Source organism: Rhodnius prolixus, unplaced genomic scaffold (genome assembly GCF_049639745.1).
Source record: "Rhodnius prolixus isolate KJV_2025 unplaced genomic scaffold, Rpr scaffold_6, whole genome shotgun sequence".
NCBI classification, from domain to species: Eukaryota; Metazoa; Arthropoda; class Insecta; order Hemiptera; family Reduviidae; genus Rhodnius; species Rhodnius prolixus.
Window position 1 is genome coordinate 1,233,608 of NW_027411634.1, and position 19,834 is coordinate 1,253,441.

The 19,834-nt window shown below is 32.3% G+C and overlaps 1 protein-coding gene across 2 annotated transcripts; it reads left to right on the top strand.

Annotated features, from left to right (window-relative positions):
* Nucleotides 1–559: 559 nt before the first annotated feature.
* hfp (Poly(U)-binding-splicing factor hfp) lies at nt 560–19,722 on the top strand. Of its 2 annotated transcripts, none has more exons than XM_074140993.1 (15): nt 560–837; nt 3,847–4,009; nt 12,248–12,304; nt 12,585–12,742; nt 13,185–13,231; nt 13,493–13,709; nt 14,880–15,007; nt 15,287–15,485; nt 15,629–15,737; nt 15,825–15,998; nt 16,318–16,409; nt 16,492–16,620; nt 16,720–16,805; nt 17,844–17,950; nt 19,178–19,722. In XM_074140993.1, the coding sequence occupies exons 1-15, from the start codon at nt 790–792 to the stop codon at nt 19,285–19,287; spliced, it is 1,824 nt and encodes a 607-aa protein (XP_073997094.1). In that variant the 5' UTR covers nt 560–789; the 3' UTR covers nt 19,288–19,722. The 2 variants fall into 2 exon arrangements, with proteins under 2 accessions (XP_073997094.1, XP_073997095.1); XM_074140994.1 differs by having other exon boundaries at nt 16,495–16,620.
* Nucleotides 19,723–19,834: the final 112 nt, after the last annotated feature.

Sequence of the window (19,834 nt, forward strand, 5' to 3'; positions counted from 1 at the left end):
GTGAATACAAATACTATATGCATATGCTATCTAGCGGATAATCTTAGAACTACTTAGATATAATAGTTCATGACATTGCCGTTAGAGCGCTCTTTAAGCAGCTTTTGTAAGGGTTTCTTTCAATGTTCTGTTCGCGAGGGGGGTACTTCTCCGTTAGCAAAAAACTAAAATCTAATGAAGATGGAATGCTAGTAAAAATTACCAATACTTAGTATCATTAGTTATAAGTATCGTGTATTCAATTTCATTTTAAGAAATGATAAATCTAGAGAAAAAACTTTGATACCAAGAGTAGTTTATTATTTCTTAAAATGAAATTGAATAATTCCACTAATGTATGTAAGTACGCAATGCAATTAAGTTTTAGGTTTAGGTTAATTTTATTATTAGGATGAATAATTTGTATTTAGTGCCCTTTTTATTAGAGAAAGCAGTGATAAATTTTAGAATTAACTTCTTATTAATAGATGATTTATTATAGTAAATTTCGATGAGTAATTCTTTTAAAAAAAAGTATCGATCATTTGTAGAAGGCTGTGGATTTTCGACATTACAGCCAGTTGCTTCAGCCTAGGCGGTTGTATTCGTAGTATAGTAAATTCCTTGTAATTTTGTATTAGTATTAGTTTGTAGTTAAGTGAGCGGGACATTGTGCGGTACTAAACTTCACTGTTTTATTCCGAGTTTTCAAAGGTTTAGTGCTAATTAAACAGCAGTTAAAATATATAATTAATATATTGCAATCTATTGTTGTTAGGTTAACGTAAACCTGGACATTCAATCATTCGGATGACGACAATGCAGAATTACAGCCTGATGAACGGAGGCTTAGGCCTTGTAAGTTTTATTGAGAGCATTTTCAATATGGCGCAGTATTAAGCGTTACATTTTTTTCCTATACCTATTGTTTTGATGTTTTCATGTAATTGATGTGATCATTTGTTCGTGCAGAATATATTTATTCAATTTTTGTTTAAACGTTTTTTCTTAAAAGGATCATTTTCAACAAGTTAGTAAATATTATTAGCTTTTAAATTTCGCTAGCTCATGTGCAGTGTGTACGTAGATCTGAATTGTAAAGATTTCTAGATGTTCTTAAAGCTGAATGAGTGAGTTATTATTCGTAATAAATTGTTTCGTAAATTGTAAGAGTTAGTGGGCGGTATTATTTGCTTATAACGTTTTCTGATTTAGTTCCCTACAGTATTTTGTGTTTATTTTCAAGAAACTCATTAGCAGCATCAGGTTAGGATTCCCAGCCAAATTCCACTAAATTTCTCAAAGGTTGGAGACATTTTTTAATAAATTTTAAGAAAAAGTTGTGGCTATTAAAAAAAAAAAAACAGGTGTGGTTTTACTCAGGTTTCAAAAGCAGGATTATTGGTTCGTTAGTGTAAACGTTGTAATCTCCCATCATTATAAAATCCCATGGCTTGTAAAATTGTCTTCTAACTTCTCGGAAGTCAGTGTGAAGTAATTAATATTTTGAATATCTTACGCAACCTTTATTTATAGTTAAATTGAGTCCAGAAATTATTATCTTAATTTAACTCATTTTTGGTCTTATTTTAGAGTTGTTTTATATTGCATTTGATATTATTAAATTATGTTCATTACCCAGCCTTTTTTGCCTGCATCTTTTAGTGCTGCATTTTGATGGTCGGATCTTTGGGTTGATAATATGAATACAATCGCCCATTTACATATTACTTTTATAATTAGAGTTATATCAAGATGATCAATTTTCTGTTCACGTGTTTCATTTATTTATTTTTTGTAGTTTTAAACGTTTTGGAACGCCGAGTTTTAAGTGTTTCTAGTTTTGAGGGTCCTGTTTCGGTTTTGGAGATTTAGATTTTTCATAACTCTTTATAATTTTTTTCTTTTTTTTGAAGAAATCAAATCAGTGATATTTATATTTTCCTAACGAACACTTTGGCCAAATAAAAGTGAATCATCCGTCAATTATTATAATAATAACAAATTATCGATGTAAACAATAATGTCTAGATAAGTGAGGACTTACATTATGTAATTGCATACATGCAGTTCCAATCTGAGTTAGTGATATGTAATAGAAAATTTTTTCAGTCCAAAATGTTTACTTGTTAGTAAAAGAGAAGGTATTGCGGTAGTGTCAAATTAATTCTGGATTAAATTTTCATTGGAAAAACCTGTTTTGGAGTCAACTGAACAAGAATAAATGTTTTCAGTTTTTGGTGTGTTTGATGAGAGTATGAGAAAAAAAAACACAATAGAATATCACAGAATTAAAATTTATTTTCGCATTTAGTTTTTTGAAATGATCGGCTTGCCATTTTTAATGTAACAATTAGATCGAAATCCATAACTGGTCGAGTGACAGGGTTAGCTGAACCTGTTTTTACCTTTTCGGTCGATTTCCTTTGCGTTTCATAGTTGTAAAGTCGACAGCGCGTTACAACTATACCTATAAAAGTTCAGTAAAGGAGAAGCACTATACCATTCCTGTTTTGATTTGTTTCTGATAATATAGGTATCGCGAGAAGATAGCATTACATCGACAGCACATCAGGGATTGTGGTAGAAGTGTTCTTACGGTTTCGATACACTACATTGATTTATTAATCCGCTTATAGCTTAAAATATAAATGTATATATACTGTATTGGTTTATATAGATTTATAAAAAGTGTTCGAATCATGGTTTCGCATTTAAATTTGAATTCCTGTGTGAGTGACTTAGAATGTAACCTGCGTTACAAAGTTTCCCATTAATCACAATTACTTTGGTGTAAATTGGTTGATCAGGTAATTGATTTGATGAACTGCGAAAGGCTACTTTTTTATCTGACCGTTTGACTTGCTTGTAATTAAAAATGTCAATATACATATATTCAGATTTCTTGCAGTAGCCTCTATAATCACTGCTAATGTATATTTTATTTTAGCCTACCTAGTGCTAATTTCGAAATCCTCTCTTTGCACGTTTCTTGTATTTTTTTTCATTTATCGAAACAATCCCAGAAAGTTTCGTCAGGATGGGTTCAAGGACTTGGAGCAGTTGCTGTCCGTAATAATCTTAAATCAGTTATTTATCGATCTGATTATTATTATTTTGTTGTTCATTCTATTTTGGTGACTGATTCATAGTTTCAATAGGATGAAAAAATAATTGTGTAATTATTGTTCATTCTTTTTGGTGACTGATTCATAGTTTCAAAGCTTGGCAGAATAAATGTATCACGACTGAAAAGGGAATTATTTTTTCATCCTATTATTATTTTGTTTTATTTTTCAGGCTCCAGACTCCCATTGCAACCAATGGCCGAATACGTGTCAACTTATTTTCGACTTAAAATAATCGGTAATAATTTTGTACAAAATTTGAGTGGAATATACCGCGGCCGTTTAATTTTTATAATATACTTTTCTTCTTTTTTTTTGTGGCCGGACGCATCGACTACCCCTTGTTAGTTTTACTTAAAACCGGCAGGATAATAAACTTTTACTGTTGATTCTGTGCATCATCGTCATTCTTCAACCATTGATAAGAAAATCCGTTCAAGGGATGCAAATAATGTGTCTGACAGGCTAAAAATGTATTCGATCAACAAATTATATGTGTACAGCCCAAGTAGTTGTTTTTTTTTTTTAATTTTTGTCAAATAACGGAGACAAAATGATACACTATACGGATTGCCATATCTTCAAAACGAAAACGTTTGGTAAGCCTAAAACATGGTGGTTACATACAGCGATTATCGTTCAGACAGTCGACCACACTAAATTTGAACAATTTTTGATTGGTGTTAATGTTACATAAGTAATTTTCACATAGAATAATGTATTATTTTTTTTGTTACAGGTGGGTGCACATAACAATGTGGCCATGATGTCCTCGTCAGCAGAGATGAACCAAGTACCGCCCTTACCTCCTCCACCCTCACAACCGGCTCCACCGCCCCCGCCGCCCTCACAGCCATCCCCACCACTGGTAGCCGCGCCTCCACCGCCACCTCCTTCTCAAGGTTAAACATTATTTACCCCAAAAAAAAAAAATCATTTTAATTTTTCACTAATGTATATTTTTTTTACAAATTTTTTGTTCAATTTTTTTAATGGTTTTTCATTTTCTATTTAGGAAAATAACAAATCTCCATAAAGCGTTTTTCATTAATTTCCCTAAAATTTGTTCACCGTATTTGGTTATTTGTTAATCCAATTTTAAAATATAAAAATATGATCTTAATTCTCATCATTAACAAATACATATATTAAAAAGTAATTTAAAAAAAATTAAAACTCAACAGTTTACTTATTTTTTAGACAAAATTCACTTAAATACTTAACTCGAAAATCTAAAAACCATTATTTTAAAATTTTTATTTTTCTCCACCTGAATGTAATAGAACTCACCTGTCATTTTTTTGTCTTCCACTTGAAAAAAGTCTGCTTAAAAAAAAAATTACTAAGCTTTTCAAATTGTTCTCCAGTAAGTGTAGGGCAAATTGTTGTTAGCAACATGTGGATGTTACTAAAAATGTTTGTGAGAATTCAGACCAAATAAAACCTTGAAATGAGGATATTTAAAACGATCTCCAGTTAGCTCGGAACTCTCGGAGATTGGGGCAACCGGAGGATTCATATTTTGTTCTACCTTTCTATTAAAAAACCCCTAAAACCAAGATTAGATCCAGTTTCTAGTAAGGATTTGCGTTCTTCATCTCAACTTTGATTAAAGAAAATGAAGTAAACAAATTAACAATGCTGAGATTATCACCATGCAGCATTATCTTCGCAATAGAAGGAGAAAATTATGTAAATCTCTATCGCTTAGGGCATTGCGTCCCAAAAATTGCAGAAATCTGACTACAAATTTTTTTCATTTTTTTTTTGTGAGGAAGAATATCTAGAATTAATGACAATTCTGTGTACTTTTCCATTAATTCACAAAATTTCAAATGAAACCAAGCTTTCCTATCGCTTACATCTTCAAAAAATGTGGAAAGTTTATTCCTTACACGATCGTTGGTCGCGAATCTTAAGATTCTTGACTTAAGAGAGGGTAGGTGAACATGTTTAATTGCAGGTAGTATCGGATTGCCGGCGTCCAAGACCCATAGTATCGTCTTCTTAGAGGAGTCATTGGAATTCAAGTGATACTCTTATCCCTAAACCATCATTTTGAAGGCATATCCAGTCATAGTCCAGTTCATTAGTGGGATTCCAGATTCGGGCATCATTCCTTTCTAGCCCTAAAATTTAAAATCTGGTGGAAAATTAAAATTAGTTTTAAATAAAGCTATAAATATTATTTCAGTTGTATTTATCCTTTTTCTATTGAAAATCTCAATAGGTTCGCTTACATCCTGTATCATTTGATTGGATTTTCATCTGCACTTTATGGAACACTTCTTTTTCTTCTTTTGCTTCAGTATTTAGGTAGTGTTATTTAAAACAATTGAAAATTAAATGCAGAAAATTGTTCTCTTAAGTAAACAATAAAAAGTTCTCATAGTCTGTATTTTGTGACCAAGATGCAGATGAATCTGATTTTCAGTGGAATACTTAAAGGATAGTTTTTTTTGATATAAAATTGGAGATTTATCCCAATAGTCTCCTCCAATAAAATAACCTTGTTTCGCTAATTGATTCAGGCCATCATTTTCAATAATTTGAATAATCCATTTTGTTCCATTACAGTAAGTTTTTTTTTTTATTTTTTATTTTTAAGAGAATGTTTTTTATTCCGCTTAATTATTATTATTCATCGATTAGTTTGCAAAAGAGAATTGTGTGAAGTTAATTTTCGTCCCATTACGTTCGTTCCCCTATTTTCCTGCAAATCGCCTCTTCTCTAAACGGATGTTCTGGATTCATAACAATTTGAGATGAGTCTCCGTATTTTCAGTTCGAATTATTTACTAGCAACAGAAAATTCGTTAGGTTTTTCTTTTTCTTTTTGCGGCAAAAAAGAGAAGTAGTAAGTTGCAAAATTGTTGTTTTCTCTTCAACAAATTGACAACATCCGCCTTGCGGCTAAGTGTACCCTCAATTTAGGTGCACAATTTAGAAAAGTCTAGGAATTTTTTTTTTAAGGCAGACTTTTTGATTTTTTTTTTTTTTTTAAATTTGAGCACACCAAAAAGACGTAAGTTTTGAAAAAAAAAATTATTTAATTAAAAAATCAATATTTATGATGTATATATGTTGTACTTTTTAAAAAATGAAAAACTTTTCCATATTTTTTTCTGACCCCCCGGTACAAAAAAAAAACAACTGTATTTTAAAGTTATTAATTAAAACTGTATTAAGATGGTGAACAATACTCTTGGAACTAATAGAGGCTTTCGTTTGTTTCTGAGATGTTCCAGGATATGGGCCATGCCTCATGGAAACTTGGGAAATTGGTCTCCCAAAATGAAGAATTTCCTTTTTTTTTCAATTATTTATTTTTCATTAATTATTATTATTATTTTTAAAGAAAACCTAAATTAAATTTTAATTTAATATTAAAATATTTTTTTTCCTTTTTTTATGCTAACAAGAAATTTTCTTGAAGTGGTATACACAAAAATTTTTTAAAAAAAATCTAATATCTCTTTTATTTACTAATTATTTTTTTATTTACAAAAAAGAGATTATAAAATCTCAACTCACAAATTTTTCTACTTATGATTCATTTTTACTTATTTCTTTCCTTTTTCACCTTTTTAGTTTATAATTTATTAAAATAGTGTTAGACAAAAAAGAAAAAGCAATCAACAAAATATTAAAGAGATAATTATGGGTGATAACTGAAATGGAAATTTTTGTCTGGTTATGCTTACAGATATTGCATCTTCCCCTCTTACGATGAAGAACGGTAGATAGCATCAAGTGATTTCTCTCTATTTACACAAAAAAAAAAATTAATATAATAGAAATTAATTTTCAGTATTTTTATAGTTTCTATTTTCTTTGATTTATTTATTCCATTTTTTTAGAAAAAGCTGTGCCCAAATTATCAGTTGAACGAAATGTTTTATTTGCGAAATGCAAATTCTCCCCTAATAATTTGGGAAAGTCTATAAAAACCTTTCTAGTTTTTTTTCTTTAAGGTTTAATAATAAAATCATTAATTTTTTTTTTAATTAATAATTTTAATGGTTGCATTATATAACCTGGTAACCGTTTGGTAGGTTGGTTCTTGGGTGAATAAAATTTTTAGTTCGCTTAAATCGGCCGACCTCCTTTTAAGTCACTATGGTGAAGGATGGTGTAGTTTACAGTAATCATACCGGGGGTTTTTTGGGTAATTTGAAATTGGTTGGGTCGACCAAATGAGACATAGGCTTGTGCTTCTCATGTATCGGTCTTGAGCAAGATGTTGTTGGTATGTTGTTTAGCGCAGACGTTGGAAAGAGAGATGCAGCTTTCGCATCATTCATATTTATGGATGAGCTTTCACCGGTTTGTTGGGAGGATGCTGATTTGGATGATAGTTAGAGGCACCTGATTAGGTCTTCCTTACATGGGTAGTTCACAGTTTGTTGGGGGGTTCAGTGGGAATCAGCGTTTTGAAGTGGCAGGGCTTAAGTTATTTCCAGTTAAAGACGATACTGGATTTGTTTGGACCTGTATGAATCCCTAAATGTTCGGGACCTTTGTTGTGGGATAGCCGTATGAACCCAGTTAGACTTTTTCCTCTTGCCCCTGACGAATAATTAACCTTCAGTCTTCCAAATCTAATGGAAGGTCCAAGGTTTATAAGAAAACTTGTAAGCGAAGAGTTTCACCTTTCTTGGAAGATTGCTGAACTCTAGGACTTAACTTTTATTAAGTAGAAATACTTGTTGACAGCCACTTTCGCCCTAATTCCTTCGAACGGCCTTCCTAGATTGATAGAACATAGCTTTTTTTCTCTCTCTCTCTCAATTCTTTACTCCAAAGACCAGGAGCTAGACTCCAATTGTCATAGCAACTAGCTTTCGCCTCATTTCGATCACTATATTATCCGAAAGGGTTCGAATGCTTGCAAACCTTGAACCTAAGCAGTACGAAGATGTTCATCTTAATTTTACCGACATAAACCCGCTAGTGTTTTGGTGATGATGGTTACTTAACCCACAAAAAAGATCCTTCATCTTGATAATCAAGAAATTATTCAAAATTCTGCCGCATCCATTCCAAAAATAAAAAAAATAAAAAAGTATCTTTGTGTAGAATGTTTCAAAATAAAAATCTTGACGGTTATGCAGTAAGGACAAACGAATTTATTGACGTAGCTTTTCTATCCATGTTACGTTCTAGAGGACTGACTGAAACTATATAACCTCATCCGTGTTTTTTTTTTTTTTTATCTTGGAAACGGGGCTGTCACTTCAAATTTTTGCCTAAATAAGGTCGGAATTAACCTTCAATTCAAGAAGGTTGCAATTAACCTTCTTCAATTAAAACTGACAACAAAAGAAATTAATTATCGATTATTATATCGTTTATTTATCGATCTTTTCTTCTTTCATTTGAATTTTATTATACTTTTTATTATTTTTGCCTATTATTAGTATTATTATTATTTTTTTTAAATAAATCTCGCCCGGATAATTTATAAAAATCTGCACACACATAAACTACTATTATTATTATATTTTTACAGAGAAAAATTTAAAAAAAAAAATGGCCTGGAAAAACATATCGAGTTAATTATCATTTGTGTTACAGGAAATTTCCACTAATTAATTTTTTTTTTTAGAAAAAAAAATTTTGTGAATGAAAGAGGGAGGAGAAACTTCATAATTCATAATTTTTATTTTTTATTTTTGTAATTTTATTTTTTTTATATTTTTTTTAGAGAGATTTGCAGAGCTTTTTATTTATTTATGTAAAAATTATTTTTCAGGATTTCTCATTATTATTTTTGTTTCAATTTTTTTTTTCTTTCTCTTACTGAAAAAGTTTTTCTTGAAGAGAAAAAAAGAAAAAAAATTGAATCTGATTTAGCTAGTTCGAAGACAGAAGAGAAATACGGAACAATTTGCCTTTAATTTTTAACCTTAATTTTTGTTCTAATTATTGTTATAATTTTTTTTTTTAATTTATTTAATTTTATTCAATTTTTTTTTCATTTCTTTGTCACAGTTTGACATTAATGGAACTTTAATTATGATCTTCAAATTAAAAAGAAAGATCTTCGAATTTCACCACAAAAAAAATAATAGAAGAAGTGATACCAACCAACCAACAAAAAAAAATATATATATATTATTTTAAAATTAGTTAAAAAAAAAAGAAAAGAAAAAAGAAGCATTATGTTTACACTTTTTGTTTTGTTTTGCTCTTATGTGTTGTTCCATGAATTGGATAGAGATGGTGTATGTTGAGGTACCTAGGTCGCTCGGCCCACTGGCAGAGTACACGTGTGTTGTGAACAAAATAACTCACAGGTCCTTCTCTCTCTCTGTCGCTCAGACAGCTAATCTTTGCCGACAAGAACCTTATCGGTAAAGGAACTTCCAGTGTCATCAAAAAAAAAATCACTCACGCTACTACTAATCTTCCTTCAGTTTTAACATCGCCATTTATCGAACTATAAGATCGATTTAATTGTTTGAAAAAAAAAATCTGGTAATCTGAAACTTTCTCTTACTGTTACATATATCCTAGATGTAAACAAAGAATAGGTGTACAAATAAGATACCGAGAAGAAGTTAGGTGATTTTTATTTTATTTTACGCCAGTCCATCGTAGAGAATCAATCCCATTTTCCATCTTGCAATAAAGATCGGCGCTATTTATGCTTTTTTTTGATTTAAGGCGCGTCAACATCTAAGGTTATTGGCGCCCGGAGCTTTTTCCAGTGCACTGCCGGCCTCCGGACAGTGTTCTCTCGTTACAGACAACACTGTCCATCACCCGGACAGTGAGCTGTAAGAAGCTCCTAGGAAGAGAAAATCTAAGGGTCAGCAGCTGGATTCGAACCCGGGACCTCCGCGTGGGAGTCCAGTATGCTAACCTCATAGCTAATCCCTTCCCTCTATTTATGCTTTATGCATAATTTTGGACAAGTTGTCAAGATTTTTATCTGTCATACACTAACCTAGATCAGACTGTGTGGCATTATCGCCGTTTTGTTTTTCAGCGATTTTAAAGAGAAACAATTGGAAATTGCTCTTTCTAAGCGTCTTTTTTTTTACGACGCAAAAGCACTGCAACGCCTCTCTTCCGATCAACAGATTTGTATAGAATGTTAAATGCGCTTATGCAGTTGTATACTTAAAGCGGAAATGCTGGATTCTGGAGGGGGTTCTGTTAATTCCTCTATCTAATTCTGTCTTTGAAAAAGTAATGCCTTCTTTTTTTCTCGTGACGGGTTTTACCAAATTAGAGGACGAAAGCGATGGTAGACGAACTTCTCGGCTAATTCCTTTTTTCTTTAACCATTAAATAAATTCCAAGGTCTAGACTGTGGCTAAGGATGTTACTTCTTAAGGTAGGAAAAACCAAGGCCTGTGAGTTTTACCGAAGAGAGTCGCTCTCCAGCATCAAGAGTCTGATTAAAAGGACAGGCCTGGAGGGTGAGCTTTAGAGTGGTTGGGGAGCCACAATAGATCCAAAAGGGATCGCAGTGGCGTAGGACTTGAGGCCGTCCTAGTTTAATCAATCTATCTAAAGCCTAGACTGGGAATCGAACCCAGTTACACAATAAATTTTAGCTTTGCCTCTAACCACTCGGCTAACGTGGTCCCCTTCTTCTTCCTCTTCCACTGCTAGAAGAACCATTTGAAGTCATCCAGATATCTTTCCCAGGTTCATTCATTACAGCTTCACAGGAAATAAACTGCGGATTTACTTGCTTTGTTTTTTGAAGCAACAATTCACATTTGGTTAATTGACTACAAAATAAAAATTTCTCTTTTGCCAGTTTGAGAAAAAAAAAACAATTTCTTGGCTTTTGAATCCTTTTTGAAGGAAAGAATGGCTTGAAGCCATTTGCAGGGTGGGTAGAGGTAACAAGTCTGGAAAGTATCCAATTCCAATTGTATTTACACTGGAACTATGCCCAGAGCTATGTTTCTACCTTATCTTTAACTTTTTTTTGGAAGTCTGGTTGCTTTGAATTAAACATTTTTAAATTATTGAAAACACTCATTTTGCTAATTGTATTCGATGGGAGCAAGTTCATCGTAAATTTCATCTAACCTATATAAAATCCTCCATTTTTTATTTTAATTATATAATGAAGTACAACTTCTCGTAAAAGCTACTTCGTCGGATTTAAAAATCTATATTTTCAATGAGATTAAAGAGTGTGGTTGTTTTCGTACTAAGTAAATGACAAAATAGTAATTCTGATATGCCGCTTTCTGTCATTATTAATTACTTAGACGGTCTCTATCTAAACTCTACCTTCTACTTGTTTGTTGAGTGTGTGCAAGTGGAATTCGTTTGAATAATGCTGAACAATATACTCTACTGGAAAGATTACAACCTGGGATATCCTGCTTTATCGGGGTATTCACTGGTAAGTTTTGCAATGTCTTCTAAACATTACGATTATCTTAGTGAGCATTCTTCCAGGTAAATGGAAGTATAACGAAATCTGGGAGCTAAGCATTTTGTCTTTTTTTTTTCAACATCGAAATTAACGGAGATTCGTGTTGATTTAAAATGGAGTAATATTGGTTGACAAGAAATAAAAATAATGAAAGTTCTTATAGGTTTTTTGTTAATAATAATTATTATTAGGGTTCCTTCCCTAAGGCGGCATAGGACCCTAAGCTGGGAGAGGGCTTGTAATGGAGCAGTAAATAACATTATTAGAAACGGTTTTTCTTTTTTTATCGAACTCTTGCTCCTCGAAAACAAAAAATAATTAATCTCCTAAACCAGCAGTAAGAGAAAGTTTATCATAAGCAATAGTTTCTCTTTGAAATATTTGTTTGAAAGAAAAAAAAAATAATTTTCAAACAGGAGGAGGATTAGTTTGTGGAAAAGTTTTTAGTTTCATAAAATAATTTTCATTTTTATTTTCTTCTAGATAATTTTGTATTTATCTTTGAAGGGAGGGTTTCTCTTTTTTTTTATATAAAAAAAATGTATATCTTCAAGAGGATTGAACTCGAAAAAGAATTATTGATTTAATAGATTTTGTTTTATTTGTTAATACATTTTTAAAAACAAAAAGTCCTCTTGTAAGATATTTGTTTCTTTTTTTTGGATATTTTTTGTTTTTTTCTTTTTACTTTTTATATTCGAGGGTTACTATTCTTAAATAATTGTTGCAGGAATCACATTGACGCCAAGTATGCACAATTTTACACAGATTGGGACATTAACACCAGGTAATTTATAAAGACATTTATTCAATTTTTTTATAATTTTATTTTCACAACCCAACTAAAGCTTACTATTAATGATTTCATCCATCTTCAGAGGATGAAGATGTACCTGGTTCGATAAACTTACGAGTTTGAATGAAGTATTGTTTTGAGGTTCGGTGAACGAAACGAATTATTAAAAATACAAAATATTAGCAACTGATGTTGATTTATTAATTGATTTTTTTTGCATTTTATCACTTAACTAATTTTGTTTTTTCTAAATCAATGTTTATTAATACAGGCCCTGGTTCGCGGCTAAGCATTATGGCAATACTGGGATCACCATTGCCTAAATTAACTTCCGATCAACATGATGCTGTCAGCCGTGCAAAGAAATATGCCATGGAACAGAGTATCAAGATGGTACTCATGAAGCAGACACTTGCCCATCAACAACAGGTTAGGTTTTTTTAGTTAGTTCAAGTTTTATAAAGATCTGGTGATTGTATCTGGAATATCTGGAAGGGTTATGAGTAGCATTTATCTTTTCATTAGGCTCAGCCTTATTGTTGTCGTCGCAAACTGGCGACCTGCGTCGTATCACGTGGGACATCTGAAGCGCAACTTGAAAATAAAAAATATTTAATTTAAATCTGAAGTTTAGAATGTTAAGAATGTGTACTCTAAAAAGGATGTATGCACTTGACTAAGTACATACTTGTAGGTGTTTATATCTCTAGGTGATCTACAGCTCTGTAGAATAACAATAATTCTTCACAGACTCATTCAAATATCCTTGAATTTCAGAAAAGTAACATTGGCATAAATTCTTACCGTATTATATATTTTTGCTTTTTTCTTTCTACATATTAATCGATATTTGCAAACATTTCTTTTACAGCAAGCTAAATCATTCCATAGGCATCAGGCACTGGTGTTAATGTGCAGGTAAATATTCTTTAAAAAATAATAAATCTGGTTATAATTTGAGATTTTATACATATACAGAATGATTAAAAAATTCAAGATACAAAATTTAGTTCGTAAGTGATGGAGTCAGCTGATACAAGGCTAGATTCTCACTGTGACGAAAATAATATAAGTTGCTGATAAGATATGACTGTAATTCCAGAAGTTGATACTACGTTCTTCCTCCCGCTATCCCCAAAATATGGATCATTTTAAATAATTTGTTTAACAATTTTTCAGGGTATACGTTGGTTCGATAAGTTTTGAATTGAAAGAAGATACGATTCGACAAGCATTTTCACCATTCGGACCAATCAAATCTATCAACATGTCATGGGATCCGGTTACGCAAAAGCATAAAGGATTCGCTTTTGTGGAATACGATATACCAGAAGCCGCCCAACTAGCGTTGGAGCAGATGAACGGAGTGATGCTAGGTGGGCGGAATATCAAGGTAGAAGTTCTCTATCCATATTAGTTGGATTGTTACTTTCTCTTTCTCTAAGAAGTAAAGCTAAGTTTACATCCAACGAACTAGAGTCTAAAGCAGAGCAACAACTGAGTTTCATGTTCGTTTGATATAAATGGTATTTCTTTAGCTGTTCTTTGAACATGTCATTTTCACTAAAAGTACATATTATTTTAAGCATTTAGAAAGATAATTTAAGTTAACATTCTGAGTAATACGAGGTGTGACTATTAAATAACGAGACTGATGCTGCTACAGAAAAACTATGCATGCGCCAAATCTTATCGACCGACAGCTGTGCAGCGTAAAGCCTTCTCTTTCAATTGCAGCGTCTCACGTTTGTAGAGAAATCTGTCTGACCGGAACCGTCGTTTATGTAAGAGGTGTTAGTTTCGTTTTGCCGAAAACATGATACTACACATGTAGTAGAGCAACAAATTGTCGTGAAATTTCACATCAAAACTTGATAAAACCGCTACTGAAACTTATCTTTTATTAAAAGAAGTTTATGGTGATGAATGTAAATCACGAGCGCGAGTTTTTTGAGTGGTTCAAGCGTTTCCAAGATAGCCGAGAAGACGTCGGAGATGATGACCGCCCGGATCGCCCTTCCACGTCCAAAACGGATGAAAATATCGATTATAATTGATCAACATTACTTCCGTGAAAGTGTAAGGAAAAAACGACCCGATTTGTGGAAGAACCAGAGTCATGGGTTCTCCATCAAGACAACGCGCCGGCTCACACTGCATTGTCTGTCAAGACGTTTTAGGCCAACCGCCTTATTCGCCTGACCTGGCCCCATGTGACTTTTTTATCTGTTCCCCAAAGTCAAATCTGCATTAAAAGGAACACGATTTTTCGGTCCGTTGAAGCTGTGAAAGAAAAAGCGGCACGCGTCATGCAGGAGCTCACAGAAAAAGACTTCCAACACTGTTTTGAACAATTTTGGTAAATTCGCATGGAGCGTGTAGGGATAGGGGAGGGATGTATATTGAAGGTGATAATAACTAAATATGTATGAATTTAAAATAAATTGTTTCTCGTATTTAATAGCCAAACCTCGTATATATAAAATCAAGTATCTAAGTTATAAGACGCCAAAGTACGGCGTTACATTGTTAGTGCGAGATTTATTGGCGGTTTTGCCAAATGCAGGTGGGACGACCCAGCAATATGCCGCAAGCGCAATCAGTCATAGATGAAATCACAGAAGAAGCTAAACAGTATAATCGGATTTATGTGGCTTCTATTCATCCTGATTTGACCGAGGAAGATATTAAAAGGTAAATTTTAAATTTACAAAATGTGCTAACTTATTATTTTATTTAATATATGGACAAACAAGGTCTATCAAAAGAGTTTTTCTGGCCAGTTTAAAATTCGATGTAAAAGCTTTTATAATTCTGGAAATTACATTCAAAGATAGTTGAAAATGTCCATAACAGGAAGTCCTGGAAGTTTTTTTAAGTCCTAGAAACTTTAAAAAGATATAATAAAAATCGTTTCAAAATTTTATATGCACGTAATTGTTTTGGTACTAATCGATATTTTTTGCTCGATAGTGTATTTGAAGCGTTTGGAAATATAAAATACTGTAAGCTACAACAAGGTAGTTCTCCACATCGTCACAAAGGTTATGGTTTCATTGAATATGAAACCAAAGCTGCAGCCTTGGAAGCTATAGCATCGATGAATTTGTTTGATTTAGGTGGTCAATATTTAAGAGTAGGCAGAGCTATTACACCACCAAATGCATTGCATGTAAGTATGGTATGCACGTTATTAAATATATTCTAAATTTAAAGTTTATTTACCTGATGGAATCATAAGAAATAAAACAGAAAATTAGCTTTTAGAATGTTTTAGAAACCACCATGGTCATTTTGTCTTACTTTTATTTTCAGGGACCAGCGTCATCATCTAGTCAAATGCCAACGGCAGCTGCAGTAGCGGCTGCTGCAGCAACTGCGAAGATCCAAGCAATGGATGCGGTTGCAACCAATGCGGTCCTTGGTAAGCTAATGTTTGTAGTAAGATTTTTTTTTTTTTTTTTTAACAAAGTGATATAATTTTTATAAGTATCTTGGTTTTGTTTTATAGGTTTGTCTAAATTGACCTCTTCCTTGGCCACGCAACCGGCAGTTGCCGCGGTAATCCCGGCTGCACTTCCTGGTATCGTACCAACACAGGCAGCCGTACTACCTCCACCTGGTATTGCCATACCGCAAGCTATACCCGTTGGACAATTTAGGGCGCCTCAGCCAATCATTTCTGGTTAGTTATTTTGTTTAGCTGAAGAGTTAACAGATTTTACTAGATGTAATGCAGAAGTAACGCATGAACATTTTTTGGGTTTGTTCTTAATCTACGACTTAATAAACCCATTTGTTTCTCACATTGCTTCCGGGTGAAACTGTTCTCTCTAGCACCTTCTCCCTCTAGGTGATAAAACAGCTCATCCGGTTGTATGATAAATTCTAAGATGCCAAGTGGGAGTCGCCCGCCATGAGGAGGCGGTCATCGCCCAGAAAAAGTACCTCTTAATTTAAGACCTTGATCAATCATTATTTTTACATATTTTTGCCATTTCCAGGACCAGGTGTAGTAGCGCCAACGTTACTGTCCACTCCACCGCAAGGAAACACCCAACAGGAAGCGTTAAGACGGGCTCATGAACAAGCTCAGGTAATAACTATTAGTTCCATAAATAAATTGTGAATATCCAGTTTTATTGAAGACTACCTACTCAAATCAATAATGGAAATAGCAGGAAGAACTCCAGAAGAAACTACTGGAAGAAACAGAACCACAGACCTTACAACAACAAGAAAATATGTCTATCAAGGGACAAAGTGCTAGGCATTTAGTTATGCAGAAATTGATGAGGAAAGTTGAGGTAAAACAATAAATATTAACTTCTTTTAAGAGAAACTTCTTTTTTCTAATAAAATGTTCATTTAGTAAATTAACATTATTTCCAATGAATGTTTTACAGAGTAGGGTTGTAATCTTACGGAACATGGTGGCGCCCGAAGATGTTGATGAATCGCTGCAAGAAGAAATTCAAGAAGAATGTTCCAAGTATGTACATTGATTTCTCCCTTTATAATTCAGCAGTATACAAATATTACTTTATAATTCAATGTAGGGCAGCACAAAAACCTTACATTATATTCAAATGCTCCTTCAGAGGATAGCCTACCTACTTCCTCTTCAGAAGAGCCCTTTTACTCTCTTGTTCATGTTCTACTAAGCCGTTTGTTTCCATACAGCCAACTTGAAGAAAAACAACGGCAATTAGAGCTGATTCTAGTCCGAACACTTAACACCTGACCTAAAACCACTTAAGATTCAGTCAGAACAAAACGAACAATATTGGCCAAAGAGACCTAAACCTAATCTCGTCACAAACCAGACCATCTGTCATTTATAGATTACGCTGACAGATTTGTTGAAACATTCTGAATAAATTTTTGCATATAAAACTGAGGGTTCCTGCTTCAAGTGTTGTTGAAGATTCCACAATAATTCCTATTAATTACTATTATTTTAACATAGATCCTAGCTAAATGCAGGTGCCTGCCAACAAAGAAGTTTCTGCGATGCCTATAGAAGTTCTTAAATATTATCTTTGATCAAATGGAAGTTATTATAAAACAGTAAAAGTTCTGTTGCTAATTAAGAGAAGGAGTTGAGTCTGCAATTGTGTAGATGTTTAAAACGACTTGTACGGACTAACTTTATGTAAATTTGAAGTTTGTGGAGACGAAAAAAAAGACAGCTAATTATCTTGTTTAATAAAGTTTAGTGATTATAAATTGCCCATAGTCTAATTTGAATTAATCAATGGTAAAATAATATGCTAACACTAACTAGTTTAATACGAAAAATATTTTGATTTAGAATTTATTTGAATACTTTACAATTTTTTTATAAAATAAATCAAAAGTTTACAAAAAGCAAAAATAAAAAGTCGAAGTAATCAAATTAATTCAAATAACAGTGTGGAAGGTTATATTCTATGTCAGTTCTTAAGGAATAAACATTGAAAGAATTTAGAATTAGAATAAGAACATTTAGTTATTGCAAAATACTTATTTTCTTTTATTAACGTTACAGATTTGGAATCGTTGACCGAGTTATTATTTATAATGAAAAACAATCAGAAGATGATGAAAATGCTGATATTATTGTTAAAATCTTTGTGGAATTTTCCAAAATGAGAGGTAATTCTTTTTGTTTTTTACGTGTCAAATATTTGTTAAAAATTTCACTCCATTTTTTTTTTTTTTTGTGGTCTGTTCAGCAAGTAATAATGGAGTCTAAAAAAAAAATGGTCCTTAAGATCTGTTGTTATCTATAGATGTGCCATGTTCAATTTAAAAATTTGAAAGATTAACAATTTTTTAAGCAGATTATAACATCATAAGCTGTTGGGATCAAGAAAAGTTGTGCGACAGTTTTCTTTTTATCATTACACATTTATACAATGACCGCTTTTTCTTTTTACTACTTTTGTGTTTGGAAAATTTCATACTTTTTTTTTAACCATATGTTATCACAATCGTCTTTATATATGTATATTTATATACATATGACGCATTAAGAATCAGTGAGTTAATGTAAAAGTTTACATAAAGATTTTGACTTGCATTATGGTTAAATTAAAGCATGAGTCCTATTTCATTCAAAACTCAGCTGTGAATGATGCCTATCACTTTGGATTTTTGTAGGCAAAGTTTTCCTGTTTCATCCGTTTTTGTAAAAATTTCCTCTTCTGATCTCAAAATGCCTGGGATTTCTTATCCATTAACTCTCGGTAGCATTCAGTAATCGTTTATTCATGCTCCTACATAGGCCCTAAATTAGATTAACTCTACTCTGAGAGGGAAAGAAGTTACCTGAACCTACCATGCTTTGTCCAGAAGGTTCAAAATCATCAGACCAATTTGGTGCCTCAAAGGCTCTTATCCCAACACCCCAATAAATAAAAATTTGCAACTTCCGATCAAGAAGAACCGGTCTCAAGGATATCGATTGTCCTCACACCATGTAGATGGCCTTGTAATTTCCTAATAATCTTCCTGTGTAATACAGTGACCAGCCATAAAAACCTCTAGCGTAGTCATCACATTCACAAGAACTCTTAAATGCTTTTCTTATCCTAGATCCCAGAACAAGTTCGGTTTAATTCCTTCTTAGAAACTCGCGTCTGTCAACAACGTCTTACCTCCTCCTCCAAAGCTTCTCCCTCAACCTTCACTTCTTGATAATCCCTTCGCTATATTGCTTCGAGATTGATAATGTAGGTTTTGGTTTACAATCAAATTGATTTAATTAAATGTTTTGATTATGAAAGAGCTAAGATATTATCCAGCAATGCTGACATCATTTTATTTATCGTATTCCAGTACAAAGTTATTGTAAATATATTTTTAATCTGGAATTTACAGAAGCTGAAGACGCCCGTGATGCATTAAATGGAAGATATTTTGGTGGACGTTTAGTTAAGGCAGAATTATACGACCAATCATTATTTGATCATAATGATTTTTCAGGCTAAACTTAAGAAAAAGAAAAATGAAATCTTTTTTTTTTAAAGAAGTGTTTTCTTTCTATTGTTTTCTTCTAACTTCTCCTTTCTAAAACAAAAAAGAAAAGAAATTGTACATATAATTTTTAAGAACTTTTATTTTGTAAAAATGAGTTATTGAGGAAATTACATTTTTGCCTTTATTGTATTTTTATTTTTTGTCATTTATCATAATTTTTTCTTTAACTATTCATTCCAAGTAAAAAATAAAAATAAAAAATCATAATATAAAACAAATTAAAAAGAAAGAATGGAAAGTTCTAAGAAGTGATCATCTACAAGACGTCATGTGTCAAGTTTCGTTTGAATGTATATGGATGTGTAAAAGACAGATTAGGCATAAATGTGTGTTCCATTAAATCAATATAATACCTCTTTCATTTGCTAAGAAAAAAAAAAAAAGAATTGAACATTTCAAAGTCTTGGGGTTTAATAAGAAAATGATATACATAATATAAATAATGAAAATAATTTTATACTATACTATAAGAAAATAAGATCTATTAACTGCCTAAAG

Bases quoted from the DNA above. Each gene is read 5' to 3' on its own strand.
- hfp (XM_074140993.1), top strand. From the start codon at position 790: ATGACGACAATGCAGAATTACAGCCTGATGAACGGAGGCTTAGGCCTT. The intron at 838-3,846 runs GTAAGTTTTATT...TTTTTGTTACAG, and splicing joins TGAACGGAGGCTTAGGCCTT to GTGGGTGCACATAACAATGT. The intron at 12,743-13,184 runs GTTAGGTTTTTT...TTTCTTTTACAG, and splicing joins CACTTGCCCATCAACAACAG to CAAGCTAAATCATTCCATAG.